The sequence below is a fragment of the Citrus sinensis genome, chromosome 6 (assembly GCF_022201045.2).
Source record: "Citrus sinensis cultivar Valencia sweet orange chromosome 6, DVS_A1.0, whole genome shotgun sequence".
NCBI classification, from domain to species: Eukaryota; Viridiplantae; Streptophyta; class Magnoliopsida; order Sapindales; family Rutaceae; genus Citrus; species Citrus sinensis.
The window spans coordinates 21,809,012-21,828,411 of NC_068561.1; the positions used below are offsets into that span (position 1 = coordinate 21,809,012).

At 32.8% G+C, this 19,400-nt stretch overlaps 3 protein-coding genes across 3 annotated transcripts; 1 reads left to right on the plus strand and 2 right to left on the minus strand.

The window, feature by feature from the left end:
- The first annotated feature begins 5,105 nt into the window (after positions 1-5,105).
- Positions 5,106-8,189, plus strand: LOC102617502 (protein PSK SIMULATOR 1-like). Its single transcript, XM_006481848.4, has 2 exons — positions 5,106-5,621; positions 6,157-8,189. Exon 2 carries the CDS (start codon positions 6,216-6,218, stop codon positions 7,839-7,841), a length of 1,626 nt encoding a protein of 541 aa, XP_006481911.1. The 5' UTR covers positions 5,106-5,621; positions 6,157-6,215; the 3' UTR covers positions 7,842-8,189.
- Positions 8,190-9,541: 1,352 nt separating this feature from the next.
- Positions 9,542-11,676, minus strand: LOC102617975 (iridoid oxidase-like). Its single transcript, XM_006481850.3, has 2 exons — positions 10,687-11,676; positions 9,542-10,572 (listed from the first exon to the last, which is right to left on the minus strand). The coding sequence occupies exons 1-2, from the start codon at positions 11,611-11,613 to the stop codon at positions 9,961-9,963; spliced, it is 1,539 nt and encodes a 512-aa protein (XP_006481913.1). The 5' UTR covers positions 11,614-11,676; the 3' UTR covers positions 9,542-9,960.
- Positions 11,677-14,238: 2,562 nt separating this feature from the next.
- LOC102617505 (cytochrome P450 76A1-like) lies at positions 14,239-16,548 on the minus strand. Its single transcript, XM_006482301.4, has 2 exons — positions 15,489-16,548; positions 14,239-15,059 (listed from the first exon to the last, which is right to left on the minus strand). The coding sequence occupies exons 1-2, from the start codon at positions 16,434-16,436 to the stop codon at positions 14,460-14,462; spliced, it is 1,548 nt and encodes a 515-aa protein (XP_006482364.2). The 5' UTR covers positions 16,437-16,548; the 3' UTR covers positions 14,239-14,459.
- Between the last annotated feature and the right edge of the window lie 2,852 nt (positions 16,549-19,400).

The following is a 19,400-nucleotide window of genomic DNA, read 5'->3' on the forward strand; positions in this document are numbered from 1 at the left end:
AACAATGTCATTTATCTTAAAAAAAAAAAAAGAGAAAGAGGAAGAAAATATTTACTAATATATGAATGCATTGTAATTATATGATTGATTATTAACAAATAGAAATGTTACTTAGGGACATTTTGGTATTCAATCCAAGTGTATGAAAATATATTTAATAGATTTCGGTATTCATGATTTCATTTGATACACGTGTTTATGTATATGCTAATTAACAAATTTACCTATATTGTTTTCAAATTTGATAATTACTATGACAGAAAAAAAAACTTATTTTTTTTATATAAAAAATAGACCACAAAAATTTATTTATTCTTTACGAGTATTTTATAGAATTTCAAGAAACTCCTTAGGTCAATACTTTTTTTTTTAAGTAAAATGATTTTTATTTTGAATATTACATCACACACAAACCATGCAGGTCAAGACTCAACTAGAAGTATTACGTAGTCTATAATTATATATATCAAAAATTTATTGGAACCTACTTTGATGCTTAGAGATGAAGTTCAATCTAAAAATATTAATTTTCACTTGGGAGACTATACCCCTTAATCCATGAAAGAGGTTAAAAAATATTCATTAGTCATTACTTGGCTAAGGACAATGATTCAAATTATGTGGGTGTATCAATTTAAAAAAAAAGACTATATACATAAAAAAAAATCTCTCGAATATTAATGTGAGCAAAATTTGAGCTCAATATTTTTATACCACTTAAACAAGCATTAGATGTGATTATTTTTAAAATTTATATCATTGTATTTTAAATAAAGTGTTTTGTTATATTATGTCCCGTAAAAGAAATGATTTATTAGAAGAGTATTTCTTTAAAAGTACTGAAAATGCTTAAAACACTTTTTAAAATTGCTCATTTAGTTTTCCTTTTCTTCAAAACTAAAATGAAATGAATTCAAAAAAATCCAAACGAAATAAATGGGTGCCCGAATCACATGGGCATTTAAAGGATTTATCATATGAATATACTTTTTTTGGGGGGGAGGTGGGGGGGAAGTGAATATACAAAATTAAGAAAGATGTAGAAAAATCCAATTTTAACTCTGCAAAAAGCAACAGTGAGTAAAAGCTGTCGGTAAGACCGTTGACGGCCCTGTCCGAACACGCAATCTTTTCCCCAATCCAAACAAAACAAAAAGCTAACGACTTCATGTTCACACTCTACTTTTCTAATCTTTTGACCGTTCGTTTAAAATTCTATCATCATCCGACGGTAAGAACTAAGATATTATGGCCCACGGAATGACATGGCAATCCGCTCTGAGTCATTGAATCAATGGCGTATCTATGATTATACATAGGTGATCGTAAAATGATACGACAGCGTTTGGTTTCTGTCATCTTCTTTAAAGGTTCCCAAACTACAGGCGCCTAGATTTCGATGACTGCCACGGAGACTGGTCCTGTTATTCATGTTGAATGTTCAACCGCCGCTGACCAACAATCAAATAGAAAGACTGTAAACTTGATCAAACTGAAATTTTAGATATTTTCTATTACATTAGTCAGGAAATTAAAAAAAAAAAAATCCTAATTTGCTGATAAGTATCATTTTGTAGATAAAGTTAGATTTTATATGAACTGCATGAAGATACATCCCGACGATAAAATTTATTATGTAATGTTCAAATAATAATAATAATAATAATAACAAAAAACAATACAAAAGGTACTACAATATCTATCAAAGATTAAGGACCTATTAGATACCAAAAATGAGAAACTAGTTCTTACATAAGAATATGTAGAAACTTGGGGACAGCCAACGGGTTATCACTGATCCCGTAATTCTATTTCATTTTTTAAAATAAAACACCAACAGATTTTTTTTTTAAATTTCAGAGGGTATTGTTTATTTGAGTTGGTAGGGTTGGTGAGTATTTGCATATCGTTGAAAATTTAAAGGGTATATATATCTATAAATATTCTAGTCTGGTTAAACTGTAATTATGGCATAATTTAGATAGAAAACAGAATGTCCCACCAAATTCATCTACCGGCCCTAAAATTTAATCATACACTACCTCAGGAGAAAATCTATTCAATTAATATCCATTAGACAGAAAAAAAAACAAGATTTTGAAGATCTCCCCACCATCATTTACGTTTTCTTTTCTTGTGATTTTCCCTCCACTTTTTTCACTTTGATACTTAATTACGGTAATCTAATTAAATAAATAAATAAGAGAAAAAGTCATTAAAATTCAGAAAAAAAGGGGAGATTCCCTAGTGAGGAGCATGTGGGTTTAAGGAGTTTCAAGGTAACAATTGGCTAATGAAATTTTTAATTTTTGTGACAGTACATTGTGGGCTGCCGCTATTAAAATAGAAATTTGGTTTTCCAATATATATAATATATATGCATTGATAGATGGGATAGCTTATACGTCAAATATTCAAGGTTTTTACTTTTTAAGTGTTCCAGTAAATTAGAGGATATCATTTCTCATGAGAAAAATAAAAATTAATTGCTTTCGATATAGAAAATACAATCCAAAGAGAAACTCTAAAAATGGTAATTTATGTAGTGTTTACTTTTTGAATTGAAGCATGAATCGTAAAGAATGAGGATTCTGAAATTGAGAGTACGTAGTATAAGTAGAAATAAAATGTTTACTTAGATTATAATGAAAGTGAGGATTGTCGGTCAAAATTCCAATCATATGTTTATTTTATCTTAAATCAAGAGAGAATTATCTTAAATTATAATTTCACCCTTATGTAAAGCGTATGTAGCTTTTAATTAGAAAACAAATAAGAAAATATATTTGTACAATTACTATTAACATTTTTTAATGACGTAAATTAAAATTTTTTTATAATTATTTAAACTAAAATTATTGATAACATTTATCTGTAATTTTTAGATTCATTCTAAGACATTTTTAGAAATCAAATGAGTAAGATGAGACTCCCACCTTCTCATATAGGAGTGAAAATCTTACTCCTCACTCTAAAAGCATGTGGGAGAGATTCTCACTCCCATTTTTAAATAAACATGTAAATATTAGAGTGAGAGGATTTTAGACTCTCCACTCTCACTTTAATAAGTAAACACACTCTTATTGCATTTGATTTTTATTTTGAATTTCAAAATGCTTTTTGAAAATGAAATTACCAAAGGAAGTTTCTGGGTATTCACGGTATTCATCGTTATAAAATTTAGAATTGTAATTGATCTTAATATCCAAGGATTATGGGGGGAAAAAAAGGGGGAAAGAAAGTAGATATGTTATAATTGTCATTGGAAAGAGATTTATATGCAGATTTTGGAATCAAATCCGTTGGGTGTCTTGGGACCATTCTACTATACAGGGGGACCACTATAGATGGATATAATTAATTTTATAAAACAAATTGAAAAAAATAAGCATGAAAATAAAAAGCTGTAGAGCTATAATTAAAGTGAATTCCATAGAACAAAAAGCCACTTCCCTCCATCTCCATGTGGGTTTATTATATACGTTCGCTAATTAATTAGTTAGCTGGAATTTTCATCCTTTTCGGCTAAGTAATCTCGCAATTTCCTTTTTCTAGATTATTTTATTTTTTATTTCTTTTTACGTAGCCCAATACAATTAGGATATTTTATATCCCAATTGATGGATTCTTCATGTGTTGGATAATAAAATAATAATTGTCCTAGTCATAAAATTTATTATATAATAAATGAGTAATATATAATACAATACAAATTAGAATTTTATTGTCGAGATTTTTAAGACTCATATGGTATTTATGGTTAGACAATTGTAGTTGAAAACTCACAACACTAAAGTGTTTGTATATACTCAATACTGTAGTTTAAAAACTAAATTGGTCATATCTTATAATTCTGTATTATGAAAAATCAATAAAGGTTTTACTATTTTTATCAAAATTATTATTTAAAAATCATATTTACTCCATACTATTTTAATACATATTTACAATATTTTTCTTTAATAATTATTATGACATAAAAATTATAACATCGCAATATGAAAGAGGCTTAGCATTATTGTTGTACATTTCAGTCAGCCATGATCCAGTCTAACTGTTTATTACTCTGATCAGATATTGGGTTTGATGATTGGGCTCAGGAGTCCACTCACTGGAAGGGTAGCGCTATATTACTTGCAAGGCCCATGCCACTTGAACTATCTTGTAAACAAGAAAAACATACGGGTTAATCTTATACATCCATAATGCATAAGAAAAATCAATAAATTTTTAATTTATATGGAGTTATCCATCTATGAAGATGTAAAGGACCTCTCTAGGAAATTTTCCAATGATAATTTTTTTTTTATAAAAAAAATCATATTAAAGCACAGATGATACAATATAAAAATATACATAGTAGTTAAGTCAAATGATTGAGGAAACAAACAAAATCATAAAAAAGAATGTTAGGAAACATGTTTCATTTTTTAATAAGGATTTTTAAAGATATTTTCTTCTTTACAAGGATTTCATATTTATGGAGTAATTAATATCTATTTTGAGACTCAATTTGTTTAAAGAGAATACAATATAAGAAATGAATACTTCTCATACAATAAATAATCACTATTTATGAGGAGATTGAGTTTTTACTTGTTTGTATAATATTACAATTAGTTTTTCTGTAAGTAGATAGTTTATAGTATGAGAGCTATGGTAGATTTATTGAGAAATTAGATATTATTGGGGGATTTTGGGTGTGATAAAATATATTAGAATGATTGAAATAATTTTTCACATAGTAAATTTTTCACGACACCATGATTGTTATCCGGCATAAAAGATTTCTAGGTAAATTCTTATATTATGCAATTGTTTTTATTCTACGTCTATTTTCTATTTATTATTTATTTGATATTTTTTACTTTTTAAAATCTTGAGTGGGATTAGAATTCCTTAACAAAGAAAAGCGATAATAAAATAATCGGTTAAAATAATAGAATAACAATGATAATAACAATAATGAAATCTTTCAACAATTAACAATAATTTTTTAACCCTCAATCATTGATGCTCTGCTGACATGTTTAATTAAGAAGCCTAATAACATTTGATGAACAGATAGAGACATGCAGGCTGCAGCCAATGGAAAACTCAAAACCCCGCTATCAACTTGTTCTGAAAGTCGGGGGTTGAAAATTGGAAATGCAAAACGGTTGTCTTTGTCCAAATTTACCCATCTCCTTTCGTTAAAATGGCATTATTAGCAGGAAAATGATATCTGCATTACTGCAAATGCCCTCCACAGAATTCCCCACGCGCCAACATCCTCCTCCCTCGTCGAGTGAACTTCCCAAAGCGCATATCTTTTTCCTCCTCAAAACGGAATCGTATCACTAGTTACTCTTTGATTTACTTAATCACCTTGATATCCACCAGCATAAGAGAAGAATAAACCACTCTACTCTGCTAATTATTAATTTCAATTTTTCAAAACCTCGATTTGACCGAATTTACGCGCTATAATTAAGTATTAAAGTCTGTCTTTTACTGGTCGAATTTCCTTGTATTTTTTACTCCGTCAGTTCTCAGTTTCGATTGCTCGCGGCTATATGACGCTGGGATCGTCCCTTTACTCCTACCCACTCATTTCGCCTGCTCCCTCAGCCTAAGCTAAGGTACCCTCGTTTACGTACCATTAAGCTCTTGATTTCATTTTAATGCCTCTTTAAATTTTACTTCTTAATATTATGTTGATTGGTGGTTGACTTGACTTCTGGTAAATTATTCTCTGCAAATTTATCACTTTTGAGAATTTTTGTTGAATTTGCTCTCAAATTCGCTTGTGAGCACTTGGTTTTTCCGATTTCTAGCTCTCTCGCTACGACACGCCTTAGTTGTTCAGAAATTAGGGATAAAAATGAATAAAATTGTTCTATATGATGAATTTCTTATGTGATTGAGCTTGCACGCAAGTCTTTGTTTTTTTTTTTTTTTTTTAATTTGGTTTTTGGCTGATTGTTTTTGTATTTGTGTTTGTACTTGTGGTATATTGTTCAACTAATCCAAGCAATTGTAATTCGATAAGTTCTGATTTCGTGTCCGAATGTTTAGGATTTAGTCAGAAAGTATTTTGATATGATTATGGCATTGCGGGAAATATATATGTTGGCAGCTGAGTGATCTTTCTTACGTTGACATGTTTTCTTACAGGGATTGTGAGATTGCTTGAGGTTGTTGGTTATGATAATATTGTTTGTTTATGTAATTTAATGAGTGGCAAGATGGTGACAGAAACGTGGTTTGGTAGTTTGCGATGGATTTCATGGAAGAACACATCTGAGACTGGCAAGGGAGGCATTGGAATTTTGGCATTCGAAGTGGCAAGCTTGATGTTGAAGGTGGTTAACATGTGGCATTCTTTGAGAGAAAATGAGGTGAACGGGCTGAGGGAACAGATTGTGAACTCGGTTGGGATTCAAAAACTTGTGTCCGACAATGCTGAGTACCTTATGGATCTTGCAGTCAATGAGATAATTGAGAATTTTGGAAATGTAGCAAAGTCTGTGGCTAGGCTTGGCAAGAGGTGCACAGATCCTGTATATCATTGTTTTGAGGATTTCATTAATGACCCACTTATAAATCATTTTGAATGGTTTGGATGGGCATACCGATTGAAGAAGATGGAAAGGAAAGTAAAGAAAATGGAGAAATTTGCTGCAGTTATGATGCAACTGTGTCAAGAGCTTGAAGTGTTGGCAGAGCTTGAGCAAACTCTTCGAAGAATGCAGGCCAATAAGGCAGATAGGGTGAAATTGCTTGAGTATCAGCAGAAAGTAGCATGTCAACGTCAGGAAGTAAGAAATTTACGTGAAATGTCTCCATGGGTTCGAAGTTATGATTATGTTGTAAGGCTCTTGGTAAGATCACTTTTCACAATACTTGAAAGGACGAGACATGCTTTTGGGAATAATCAAATTGTATTTATAGAAGGAAACAGTGATTGTGGACATAGCAAGACCAAGTTTCTTTCTCGCAGCCATTCCTTTTCTGCTCCTATAATATCTTCAGAATTTTCTTCTGACAAGGGTGTGATAAATAGCAAGCAGCGGCGATCTCTCCATCAGTCTGATTCTGGAGATGGAAAGCTTTTCCATTCTAAATCCAAACGGTTGGGTCATGTTGGATCATTTGGAGGATGTATAACAGGTGTGAGTGATTCTCTTGTAGTTGATAGCTGCAAGCCCGCTGGGAGTGCTTCTATGAGATATGGTGATTTTTATATGAAAACAATTGAGAAGATGGAAAGGACACATGTGGGATCCCTTTCTAGCAACAATAAACTCTATTCCAAACTTTTTACATTCAGTTTCAAGCTCGGGTTGTTGAATGCCCCTCCATCTACTCTTGGTGAAGCTGCTTTAGCCCTCCACTACGCAAATATTGTTGTATTGATTGAGAGACTAGCTTCATCTCCTCACATGATTGGCCCTGATGAAAGAGATGTTCTTTACAATATGTTACCAATGAATATAAAAACTGCTCTTAGGGGCAGGCTTAAGGCATATGCTAAAACTTTGGTTTCATCTGCCTATGATGTTTCTCTTGCAGAACGGTGGAACCTGGCCCTGACACAGATATTAGGGTGGCTGTCTCCACTAGCTCATAACATGATAAGGTGGCAGTCTGAGCGTAATTTTGAGAAGGAGGATGTGGTTTCCAGGACAAATGTGCTTTTGGTGCAGACACTCCACTATGCAAATCGAGCAAAAACTGAAGCTGCAATTACAGAGCTACTTGTGGGACTGAACTATGTCTGCAGGGTTGGTAGAGAAGTCACTGAAACGGCTGTTCTAAAGTTGTCTGCTAGCAAAGATCGTGCTATTGTGTGCTTATGAATTACATTTGGGTCATAGGTACAATGATAAACAACACTTCCGTGTTGCTAATTGTCAAGGTTTCAGAACACACAAGGCATTCCCCTCTTTGTTGAGGTCTGCATTGAGCATTTAACCAACTCTTTTTATCTGTTTCTTCCGAGTAAGGATTGGTCAGTTGTTTCCTTGATGTTCATATATTCTTTTATTGTTTATATAGTGGTTAATTTTGGCTCCCAGTTGCCACTTCCTTGTAAATTCTGTCATGTTTCATTTATTTTTGAGTGGTTTCGCCTATTCTGATTCTATAAACTTGGGTGTCTTGTTACTATTCATATTCATAAGTATTTTTCTATGCTTCATACCAAATCCATATTCAATTAGGAAATATACGCAACAACTCGTTCAGGAGGATGTGCAAGAAGGTCATCTCTGTTCAATGCTTAACTAGATAATAAAAGAAATGATATCATTTCAGAGTGATACTATCCGTGTTTGGCAATATTACAAACACAAACTGTCGCAGAATAGAAAGAATTGACAATAAACACGTTAATTCAAGGAAACTCAAGTCTCTCAAAATATGTTGTAAGTATTTCGAGGGTCTAACACATCCGAGTGTCCGACATAATCAGAAGTTGCTAAATAATACTCAAGACATTTTTTTGGTGAATAACATGGCCAAGGGTCCAACATTAAGACGTTGGTGCATTTACATCCCCAAAATTGGGATGAGCAAGAATTAGATAGGAGCGGAAAAGAATTAGGGGTGACAAAACATATAACCCAATCAAATTTGAATCAAATTGTAAACAAAAATTTGATGGATTTGAATTTGATTAGTTTGTTAAATGATTCGTAATCTCATGATTTGGATTTGATTTGTTTATTAAACGAATTTCTATTTAATTTATTTAATTTGTTTACTAAACAAATTTAAATGAATCAAATCGAGTTTAGATTCATTACAATTCATTTTATTCGTTTATGCAGAATTAATAACAAATCAATTGAATCTAGATTTGCATACAATTTGTTTAAAAAATTATAATTAATAAACAAAAATAAGCAAAATAAAATAGAAAAAAAAAACCATAAAACTATCATCTTAGAAAATACAAACAAAATCTAAATGAAAAAACAAACCATTGACCTTAAACCTAGATTCGATTCGTTTATTTAATGAGAATCAAATTCATCAATTTATTAAACAAATCAATCTTTTCAAACTCAAACATGTTTAACTTAAATAAAATTGAATTGAATAAACAAATCCCGACCCAAGTTGTCACCCCCAACTGGAATTGGAATTAGAATAAGAATGAGATGTATTCTTATCGATGTGTTTACTTTATTTTGTAATTAGAATAAATTGTTGCAAGTTATTAAAATGCCTTTAGTTATGATTATGTATTTGTTCGCAAACAAAATAAAGAGTAAATACTTCTACTATAGATACTATTACCATTATTAATATTACAGTAATAATAAAATAATAATCATCATTATTACCATTATTACTATACTATAAAAAAATATGACAATTATTATTATTATTTAAAGGGGGTGAATTTTTTTTAAAAAAATTTTATTTAAGAGTGATTGCGTCAATTCATTGTCATTCCCACTTCTGGATTGAAATTTTCATTCCTTACTCTGACATTTGTGAAGCCACCCAAAATCCATTCTCATACTTTCATATTTTTAGTACGTAAACACTATCAAGCAATGAGATCGTAACCATTCCCCAATTCAAAAACTATACACAGCACCATTAAATAAGACTTAGCTTAGGACCACAAATGTAAGAAATTGCAACCATTAAGTCTGTTCTTGCATCATGCTCAGTGATTCTACCCATGACTCCACCAAATAAGATGGGCACTACCTTTCGACTAATTTGAAACCAACAACAACAATAATAATAATAAATAAATAAATAGTAAATTATGTTGAGGCAGTCTTCTTTTGTTGGTGTCAATACCATCAAAATGGAAGGGTTGAGTTTCCATCAAGAATAGCCAGCATACAAAGTAGCATCAGGAACGTCGGAAACCACTTATACAGTTATAAGGGGGGCGATGCAGCCATTTATTCTGGTGTGCTTAATGACTTGCAACTTTGACGATGCGCTTATCTCTCACATGATTCGTTTCTTCGGTATAACTCTCAAAGGTACGAGCTTCCTTACTGCTATACCAAACCTCTCATTCATGTCTAAGCTCTCTGGAGTGGCATCCTGGCCTAACTCCCAGTCGAAATGGTGAAGCAAAGAGGCAAGACCAAGGTGAAGTAGCCGGTCAGCTAACGAGATTCCTACGCAAATTCTTCTCCCAGAACCGAATGGAATCAACTCAAAGTGCTGTCCCTTGAAGTCAACATTTGAACCTAGAAACCTCTCAGGCTTGAAAGACAAAGGATTTTCCCAACAGTCTGGATCTCTTCCTATTGTCCATACATTCACAAAAACTTGAGTATCTTTAGGTATTTGGTATCCCATGAATTCAGTGTCTTTCATTGCATTTCTTGGAAGCAGCAATGGGCCTGGAGGGTGTAACCTCAGTGTTTCCTTCAACACGGCCTTGAAATATGGCAGTTCAACAATGTCTTTCTCTTCAACCTTTCTGTTTCGTCCAACGACACGGTCAAGCTCGTCCTTAGTCTTTCTCATAGCCTCAGGGTTGCGCAGTAGCTCAGCCACAGCCCATTCCATGGTACTGCTTGTAGTTTCCGATCCAGCCAAGAACATTTCCTGCACATTACATTTAATGGAGTTAATATTATAATTAGACAAGATGTTGTCTAATCTCTTGTTTATAAAAAAGAACTAATTGCTTGCTTATTATGAATGTAGAAGCTTAATCACCGTTACGATTATGTTGATATTCTGATCTGAGAGTCTATCAGGCCCTTCTTTTCCATCCCCTTCATACTGTATCAATCCATCAAGGAAGTCTTTTTTCTCATCATTCAGTAACTTCTGCTCGTCGAGCCTTTCCTTCACATACCCAGATATTATCTGGAGAACGCATCCCATGTCCTTCATCATGTTTCTCCTGATACCTTGAGGATCCAGGCTTCTCAAGAATGGGAAATAGTCAGACATATTTGGCTTTCCAACCCATTCCATGCACTTGACCATGGCAGCAAAGAATTCCAGCTCTTGTTTGGACTGCAAGTTCAGCAATTCCCTCGACAGAGTAAGGTTGCCAATAAGGCTGAATGCCATGAGAAATAGGTAGTGAGACAAATCTACTTGTCCCGATTCTCCTCGAGCCTGCGCTTCTGCTACATCATTCTCAATGCATTGTATCGTCTTATCAATACACTTTCTACGGATAGGAGCTGTCTCGTTGATTCTCCTGTTGACCGAGAGCTCCGATGCGCAGAGACGTCGAAGGATGCGCCAGTACACGCCATACCTGCCGAAGGCAAGTGATCCTTGGTAATAGTTACGGGCTATCAGTGCATCTGGAACCTTGCGGTCGCAAAATATATGGTCTTGATTCTTGAACATTTCATTCGCAGCCTTAGCTGATTGTATCACTACGGTGTTTACTGAACCTAGCTTTAACCAAAGTACGGGACCATACTTTGCTCTGAGCTTGTAAAGGCTTTGGTGTGGCATGTTTCCGAGATCGAAAAAGTTGCCGAAGATTGGCCAGGCCGGAGGCCCCGGAGGCCGCAGTTTACAGTTTCTCGACTCTTTCTCCTTTAGAATATTTAACAGAAGGATCAAAGCTGCAAACAGAAAAAGGGTCGACCACACAAGCACACTCAACGTGTTTGCCATTTCTCACTTCGCGTGTTACTAGTTTAGTGCTTGTGATTTTGCTCCGACTTTTAATGAACCAACCGCACGCATATATATAATTAATTAAGCTGACAGTTATTATTATTTTTTTTAAAAAAAAAATCCATTAAGCTACTGTGAAAAAAGATAAGATATTTGTTCTTTGGCTCTGTTTAGAGCCCCATTTATCGAACAAAGAAAAAAAGATAAGATATTTGTGATTTGTGAACATATTTGTTCACAACCACATAATTTTTTGGCCAATTTCAGCTACTTTGTTTCGCATCTGATAATGAAATTTTGATGGGGAATTGACTCGTGGGAGCCCAAAAATTCGAACCGTCGGCAGTCCTTCACGTCATTGTGTTAACATCTTTGTCCTTGCCTAATTATATGATTCTCACAAAGCATAAGTTACGAGTAAGGGAAGTAATATGAGTCAAGATTCAATTAGAGGCAAATAAAATAGTTTTGGATTTAAAAAAAAAAATTGATTAGTTTAATAAATAGATGAAATTCGATTTGATTCGCTAAATAAACAAATTAGATTTAGATTTGAGATCATTGATTCATTTATTTATTTAATAAACAGCTTATAAACTAATCGAACATGAATCTATTCATTTATTATCCATTTGATAAAATTACTTATTTATCATTAAATTTTTATGCATAAATTTAAAAGTTTGGTGGATAGTTTTGTAATTATAAACTATAATTTTACATAAACAAATTAAATGAATTCGACGATTATTCATTTAATAATTGAATTGAATTCGAAGATAAAGATTACGATTCGCTTATTAAACAAAATGAAATTGAATCCATTGAATTTGGCCAATCATTTACGATTCAATTCATTTATTCGTTTTACCACCCTTAGTCATGAGACCATATGGGTATGTAGTTTCTGCTATATGAAAATATCAATGCGACTCAGCAGAAAAATAAATAATAAAAATGTTAAAATAGAAATAAGGAATTTTATTATTGTTTTCTTTTTCGGAAACCAAATAATGAATTATTAGAACATATCCAGTTACAGAGTCTTCGCATTCCCAAAGATTTGGACATGACATACATACTCGTGCTGTAATCCGCAACATTAATGGTTGGGTCGTGTTCAATCAGTGGCCCACACGGCACTGAAAGAGGTGACATTTTTCAATAACGCAATATTGTTAAGGAAGTGAAAATTTCCTCTTAGGCTTATTGTTAAGAAGTCAGAACAGTAATGATCCTGCATGTTACTATATTATGGACTGATACGATTTTTTTATTTTATTTTATTGAGATTATACAAAACTTTGTTAAGAACAACTATGAAAATTATTTATCTTTTTAAATTTTATAAACACTTAATTTCCTAGAACTTAATTACTAAGCCTAAAGGAAAATTTCTAAGAGCTGCTCCGACTCAATCCTGATGTAATTATAGCATTTTAATTACTATTTTGTTCAAGACTATCACGTGGCACTATCTAATTAGTCCACTTATAATTCCATTCATGCATGAGTCGCACTATCTAACAACATATGACTTCATGCAACTGTGTTAGGCTATTTGTTTTATTAATTTGGATGCGGTGTGCAATAACAGAGACCACTACTCTCCTCCCATAATCAAGTGGGCTGGGAGAAGTAGATACATTCCTCAAGTATTAGTGAAGTAGATATATTTTAATATACAATATAAATAAGTGTTGTATTATTGTTATTAATTATCTTTAATTAGTAAATTCCTAATTAAAGCTAACATGCAGTCATTTCTTTTGCTGGAGAATATGCTGTTGTCGGCATATAATTAATAACCGATGCAACTAGCTCAAAAGGGGGTTCAGTCATTTCCGTTAAAGGAAAAAAAAAAAAAAAGCTGGATGTTGTTGGTACTGTGATATTTTAATATTTTTAAGGGGTGTTTTAGGAAAAAAAAATATTTTAATTATGGAATTGCATAGAAGCTGTTAATAGCACCACTCTTTTGAAAAATTTCTTTATCAAACCGGCAAAGTTAGTAAAATGCTTAGCAAAGCAAATACCTCTTAGGTTCTTGCAGGATGTTCATGGAATATATATATTCTCTTCAAAACAAACGAAAAAGTAGAGATATTATTAGCAGTAATATACTACTAGATTATCAATTTGAGAATTTTCTAATGCAAGGTTTAATGATCTTGTGTCAGGGCGACTCTAAAAGGAACGAGCTAGTCAGATAACAAGATTGATATTGCACAGATATGATGGATAAGTATGGGATATTTTTAGAAAAATGTTAAAGAGGCCAAAAAAAAAAAAAAAACGACAAAATGCAGGTAAAATAAATCATAAAGTCATGTGGCGTTATAATATTAATTGATTGTTTTCTTTTCTTTTCTTTTCTCTAACACTACACAGTGCTATAATTCATTTTGTCAGCGTTTTCTCATATTTTTTTGTTGAATGCTTATATGTTTAATACTCCATGAATTTCGAAAATGCATAAAAGAATAATATAAATAAATTGATTTTTTGGTGATTCATTTTATATGTTTTATGTTATTGATTTAAGGAATATTAAGAAGTAATAAAACTCAAAAAATAGTTTATTTACATTAAAAAAAAACTAAAGAGTTTATTCCACAAAAATCAATCAAATAAAAAATTCGCTCTCACAAATACTACACAGACACGTATTATTTATACTAGCTGGTAGCTACAATCTATTATTGTATTACTATAGTTATTAAACAAGAAATACCACCAGTAGAAGATTCATTCCCAAGCTAGAACAATGAAGTAATTAAACTCAATGATCTTGGATTTGATTAGCAGTTCTCGCGCTTCTTGCGCCCCTTTACTTTGAGTTTTCATTTACACCTTTTAGGTACTGCAATTAATGGCTCGGCCTTTCGCACAGTAATACCCATCCTATCATTCATATCAATTTTCTCCTTACAATCAAGTTCCCAGTCAAATTGGTGAAGCAATGAGCCCAATATGAGATGTAACATTCTGTGAGCCAATGGTACACCAGCACACATTCTTCTCCCAGCTCCGAATGGAATCAACTCATAATTTTGCCCCTTGTAATCAACTGTTGAGCCTAAAAATCTCTCGGGCTTAAAAGACCAAGGCTCATCCCATACTTCAGGATCTCTTCCAATTGCCCATGCGTTTACCAAAACTTGGGTATCTTTGGGTATGTGATAGCCCTGGAAGTTGGTGTCCTCCATTGCTCGCCGCGGAACCAAGAGTGGAATCGGAGGATGTAATCGGAGAGTTTCTTTAATCACAGCTTTTAAGTATGGAAGATTGTCAATATCATCCTCTTCAAATGTTCTGTCCGCTCCAACTGCTTGACCAAGTTCAGCTTTGGCCTTGTTTAGTGACTCGGGGTTGCTTAGGAGCTCGGTCAGTGCCCATTCGATTGTGCTACTTGTTGTTTCTGAACCGGCCAAAAATATTTCCTAGCGAACACAATCGCAATTAGCCTTAAACATTGAATATATCGAACGTACTTGCCCAAAGTTATCTGAATATATCACAATCTTACTCTGTATATCCATTGAAATATTGCATGGCTACTTTGCCTTTTATATATATATATATAAGATAAAGAAGATTTAAAATACATGGTCAGGCATAATGTAAAAAATTTGATGAATTCAAACAACTTAACATCGATCTATTCAGCTAGATTATCGCCAGCAGAGTTTTGGGGCGAATAAGTTGGAGTCTCTTTGCAAAAGGAATCCAGAAAATATTCTTTTACCCCAATGTTAGTGGCACACACATGCATGGCTTATCAATATATACATATAGAAATTTCGGATGTATAATAACAAAAATGGACTAAAATGATGTCAATGGACATATGTATATATATTTGCACTTACCAGAATAAAGATGTTGAGATCCTTCTCGGAAACTTTTGCCGGCTCATCCTTGCCATTACCTTCAAAATCAAGCATCACATCCAAGAAATCTTTCCTCTTTTCATCACTAGTACCCGTAACATTCTTATCTTTTTGCTCCAATCTTTCCTTAACAAACTTAGACGCAATCTCCAATGCTTTACCAACATCCCTCTCCATTTTTCTCCTCAATCCCTGAGGATCCAGCCTCCGCAGAATCGGGAAAAAATCCGCCAAATTTGCATGCCCCGACCATTCCATTAGCCCCATCATTGCTTGGAAAAACTCTGCACCATCATTTGACTCCCGATCCAATAAATCACGTGACAGCATAAGGTTTCCTAACAAGTTAAACGTAGACAGGAACACCAAACGTGCCACGTGAACCCCACTCGCCTCTTGCTCGATCCATAACAACATGTCGTTTACGCATTTCCTACGGACAGATGCGGTCTCATTTATACGCTTGGTTACCAGCATTTCCACAGTGACAAGGCGTCTTAGCACGCGCCAGAACGCACCGTATGGGGCCAGTGCTAGTGAGCTCTTATCGTAACCGTGGACGCGCATGGTTTCGGTGACTTTGCGTTCGGCGAATGTGGAGTCATGGTTCTTGAAAAAGTCTGTAGCTGCTTTGGCGGAGAGAATCGCCATGGTGTTTATGGCCCCGAATTTCAGCCATATAACGTCGCCATACTTCTGTCTGAGCTCGGTTAGGGTTCGATGCGGCACTGTGCCCAGATCGAACATGTTGCCAATTATTGGCCATCCCGGTGGCCCCGGGGGGTGCTGCTTGGGCCGGCTCGATTTTATTCGGAGGAGTAGTAGTACTGCTCCTGATGCTGAGAAGATGATAATGCAAACCAGAAGGCCAAGCCAATCCATTTGATCAGAATTCTCTCTTAATCTTAGCTTTTCGTGAATTGCCATAGAACGACCGATGTTATGTATATATATATGTACAAGCACGTAATTTGTTCGGTAGTATGGGCAGAATATCACAACTTAGCAAATTAAGATGCTCCGTCTCAATTAAATAAATTTGATAAGCAATGCATGGATGAGGTCTTGTGAGTTTGCCACTGCAGCAGCTGTAGAAAATAATATATATATATATATATATATATACGTGGCTATCATATATGAGTTTTGATTAATTGATCGTCTCTGAAATCTAAGTCAGCAACAATCGATATACAAGGCGACAATTTTACCGCATACTCTTTTGTTATTATGATTATTAAGCTGATCAATTAATCAAAACCTATAAATTAAAATTTTGAAGGTCAAGGATAAGGACTCATATTTTAACTTAACGAATATGATTTCAAGTGCACTTAGTCCTTTAGAAAAAGTTTAATAAGCATCGTTGGTGTCACCATTATGATTAGAGATACTCTTCAAATTAAGAAGCAAACGAAAAGAATCTGACGCTGATTTTTCTCTATGGTTTGCGAATCTGCTGCCGAATGCAATAGCAAGCAATATATAACTGAGTGTGTGTGTGTGTGTATATAAAATGATTTTGAAGTTTACTAAATATATCGAAATGCATAATATGATACTAATACACACGCTTCACTTTTTCTCACGCCGAGTCGAGCAATTACGCAACAAGCATTCAATCTACATCGAAAGGATACTAGAAAGCTAGCTTTGAAATTGATTTTTGATGCTCTGTGACCGTTAGATTACTTCCCTGCTCCATGCAAATGCTTTGAAAGAGATATGAATACGAGCAAATTAATGAGAAAAATACGTGCAGAAGAGATATATATGCACATGATATATAATGGAGTTAGACCTAAGCATATTTGGAACAAATTCAGCAGTGATGGAACTTTAAGTGCCGCTCAATGCTATTGACAAGTTCAACAAGAAATATTATCTTCCACTTCCACCAAGTTGAAGTCCCATTTGAAAAATTGGCTTTCAAAGAAGGGGAGAAAGATATTTTCACATACATAAGAGATTTGAGTCCTCAACTTTAAGAATGAAATGAAAAAGAACTTATGATTACAATTTGAAGTCTACTGAGACTTTAAATGCATACATTTTTAAATACATCGTAGAAGTCTATTGAGGCTATCTTAAAAAATTACTCCTACTAATAATATTAGAGAAAATTCTACTTATTTTCATTTTTTTTTTCTTTTGGAAAGGAAAAGAGACTCCCATGTTACTACTTAGTTGAAATGACGCCTTAGTTGAAATGACGCCTTCAACATTCTTTAAGCTACCAGCCCACAAGCCCAATGGCAAGAAAATTAATCTGTAAAAGCAAAAGAAAATGGAGTTGGACTATTCGCACTATTCGCACCCTATGATCTCCTCATAAAACCCCATTTTTAGTTATATTTATTTTATTTTTGAAAATGCCCATTTTTTAGATACATTTTTCTAAATTCTCAATTTTCATTTGATTTGTTTTATTGTTAAAACTCAAAGTATTATTGTGCTATTTTTTTTAATTATTTTCAATTTTATTATTATTCTACACACAAATTAAAAAGTTATATGAGTGATAAGTTTTTTAGTGTTAATCATTGGCTGAAATAACATATATTTCAAATTATAATTTCAAAGCAATTTTAAGTATAAAAATATTTAATCAATAAGAAATTAAAAGAGAACAATAGATTATTCTAAATTCGTACAATTTATTTTAGCTAGATAGGAAGGAATATATAGATTTTTTTTAAAAAAATGATTGATTATGAATTAAGTAATTTGCTGGAAAAAAATCTATATGTGTTTAATTTTTAATTGTCCTTAATTATAATTTTATTTAAAGTGGGGTTTTGTAAAAATAATGTAGGCGTGCCAATAGCTCTACTCAAGAAAATGGCAATAAGGAGACACATATTTCACCTTGAGAATGTGGGCTCAAAGCCCACGTTTGAGGGGATATATCACGATTCACGACTTAAGAATCCTATCAACAGCAGCGTGTTGCGGAGAACATTATTTTGATTTTTGTATGGTATGTAATGCGGTGCTGTTGACACTCTTTTATTATTCTTATGGATTTTTATTTTTAGTTTTGAAATATGTAATTGAATGACAGGGTGCTTGTGTTCCTAACACCAATATCTATTTTCAAAATAAAGTAAAAATTAAAAAAAAATTATAATGCAATGATTAAAATTTATATAAATTTATCAGTTTTATATTAAATTAGTTGTTTTTCTTTTATTTATAAGTTTTAAATTTTATTTTCAAAATTTATATTTTATTTTACAATTATTATTGATTTACTAATTTTTGTGTTATATTTGTAAGTTTTTGCTTTGTTGACTAGTGATACATTAACTTATCAATTTATATTAATTTACTTATTTTATTTTTTATTTATAAGTTTCATATTTAATTTTCAAAATTTACATTTTATTTTACAATTAATATTGATTTACAAGTTTTACGTTAAGTTGAAGTGTCTCATTTTTCATTTACATATTTATATTGAATTAATGTCACATGAGTAACACTTATTTTAAAATTTATCTCATAAGTGACATTTCATCAAGTTTGATTAACAATGATAAAATTAAAAATAATTTTTTTTATAAATTATTAAAAAATATTTTCACTTTTTTCCTCTTTTTATTTTTTTTTTCCGGGTGATTTGTCTTCTCCACTTCGCCTTGGTTCGAGAATACTAGTAGCTATGAGCTATCTATTGGCACCCCTCTAAACTTCTGAGCATTTTCTCTTCTCTAATTTGTCACGGTGCCACAGCAGCGGCTTCAGCATCTTTGTCGCTGCAATCTAGAGTGACGCTACCCTGGATCATTGGAGTTACTTGTGCACAATCAGTTAACTAATTTTATGGTTGGATTTTTTTTATTATCAATTTGTTTTTCATTCTTAAATGAGATTTGATTTAGGTATTAT